This window comes from Perkinsus marinus (genome assembly GCF_000006405.1).
Source record: "Perkinsus marinus ATCC 50983 genomic scaffold scf_1104296929496, whole genome shotgun sequence".
NCBI classification, from domain to species: domain Eukaryota; phylum Perkinsozoa; order Perkinsida; family Perkinsidae; genus Perkinsus; species Perkinsus marinus.
This window is the reverse complement of record NW_003216409.1, coordinates 1-1,123: the sequence shown is the minus strand read 5'-3', so window position 1 is coordinate 1,123 and position 1,123 is coordinate 1. Positions and strand designations below refer to the sequence as shown.

General features: G+C 34.6%; 1 protein-coding gene across 1 annotated transcript; it reads left to right on the top strand.

Moving 5' to 3' along the window:
- On the top strand, positions 1-1,060 carry Pmar_PMAR003171 (heat shock protein 70, putative; the record flags this gene model as incomplete). Its single annotated transcript, XM_002787259.1, has 4 exons — positions 1-83; positions 133-282; positions 329-927; positions 977-1,060. Exons 2-4 carry the CDS (start codon positions 144-146, stop codon positions 1,058-1,060), a joined length of 822 nt encoding a protein of 273 aa, XP_002787305.1. The 5' UTR covers positions 1-83; positions 133-143.
- Between the last annotated feature and the right edge of the window lie 63 nt (positions 1,061-1,123).

Below are 1,123 nucleotides of genomic sequence, written 5' to 3'. Positions count from 1 at the left end.
AGTAGTAGATATTGTACGTAATGAGGTATCTGAGAGGAAGACACCATGTGTCGTTGGTTTTACTGATAAGAACAGATTAATTGGTATTAATGGGGTATAATAATCATCTAATTATATTATTATTATCATCAGGTGAAGCGGCAATGACGTCTATTAAATCTAATTATAAGAATACTTGTCGTAACCCTAAACAATTATTAGGGAGGACATCAATAGATCAAGATGAGGAACTCATTAAGGAGAAGTTCTTCCAGGTATGTGATAATGCTATTGCTGATGATGGTAATAATAATATTAATTACTACTCATGGTAGTACTATCTATATAGGTACTGTTGGATATCGTGTATCATATCTAGGTAAGGAGAGAATATTATCAGCTACAGTGGTAACATCTATGTTGTTATCAAAGCTTAAAGATACCGCTGATGCTTTTACTACCTCATCAAATAGTAAAGATGTTGTTATTGCTGTACCATCTTACTTCCAAGATTCTCATAGACATGCTATATTGGATGCTGCCCGTATTGCTGGTCTTAATTGTCTACGAGTTATGAATGATTCAACAGCAACTGCATTGGCTTATGGTATATATCGATCTAATGAGTTCAGTGATAATACTCCAACAATAGTAGCATTCACATCTGTTGGTGCATCTCATTTTGGTACATCTATCGTTAAGTTTACTAAAGGTCATCTTACTGTACTTGGTGAGGCTATTGATACTACTGTTGGTGGTCGATATATTGATAAGATCCTAATGGAGCATTATAGTCAACAGTTTACTACTAAAACTGGTTTAGATCCCCTTAAGAATGCTAAATCTAGATTTAAGTTGGAAGAGGCTGTTAATAAGGTTAAGAAGATATTATCAGCCAATAATGAGGCCGTATTAGGGATTGAATGCTTGTTGGAGGATGAGGATCTGGTAAGATAATAATAACAATAATCATATTATTATCATGTCATTGTTTTAGAATGTAGTCGTGACTCGTGATAAGCTCGAGGAACTATGTGCTCCGATGGTTGATAAGATGCAGTCTGTGATGAATACGCATTGAAGAAGCTAACATTACTATTGATGATTTACATTCAGTAGAGATCATTGGTGGTGTATCTAGAGT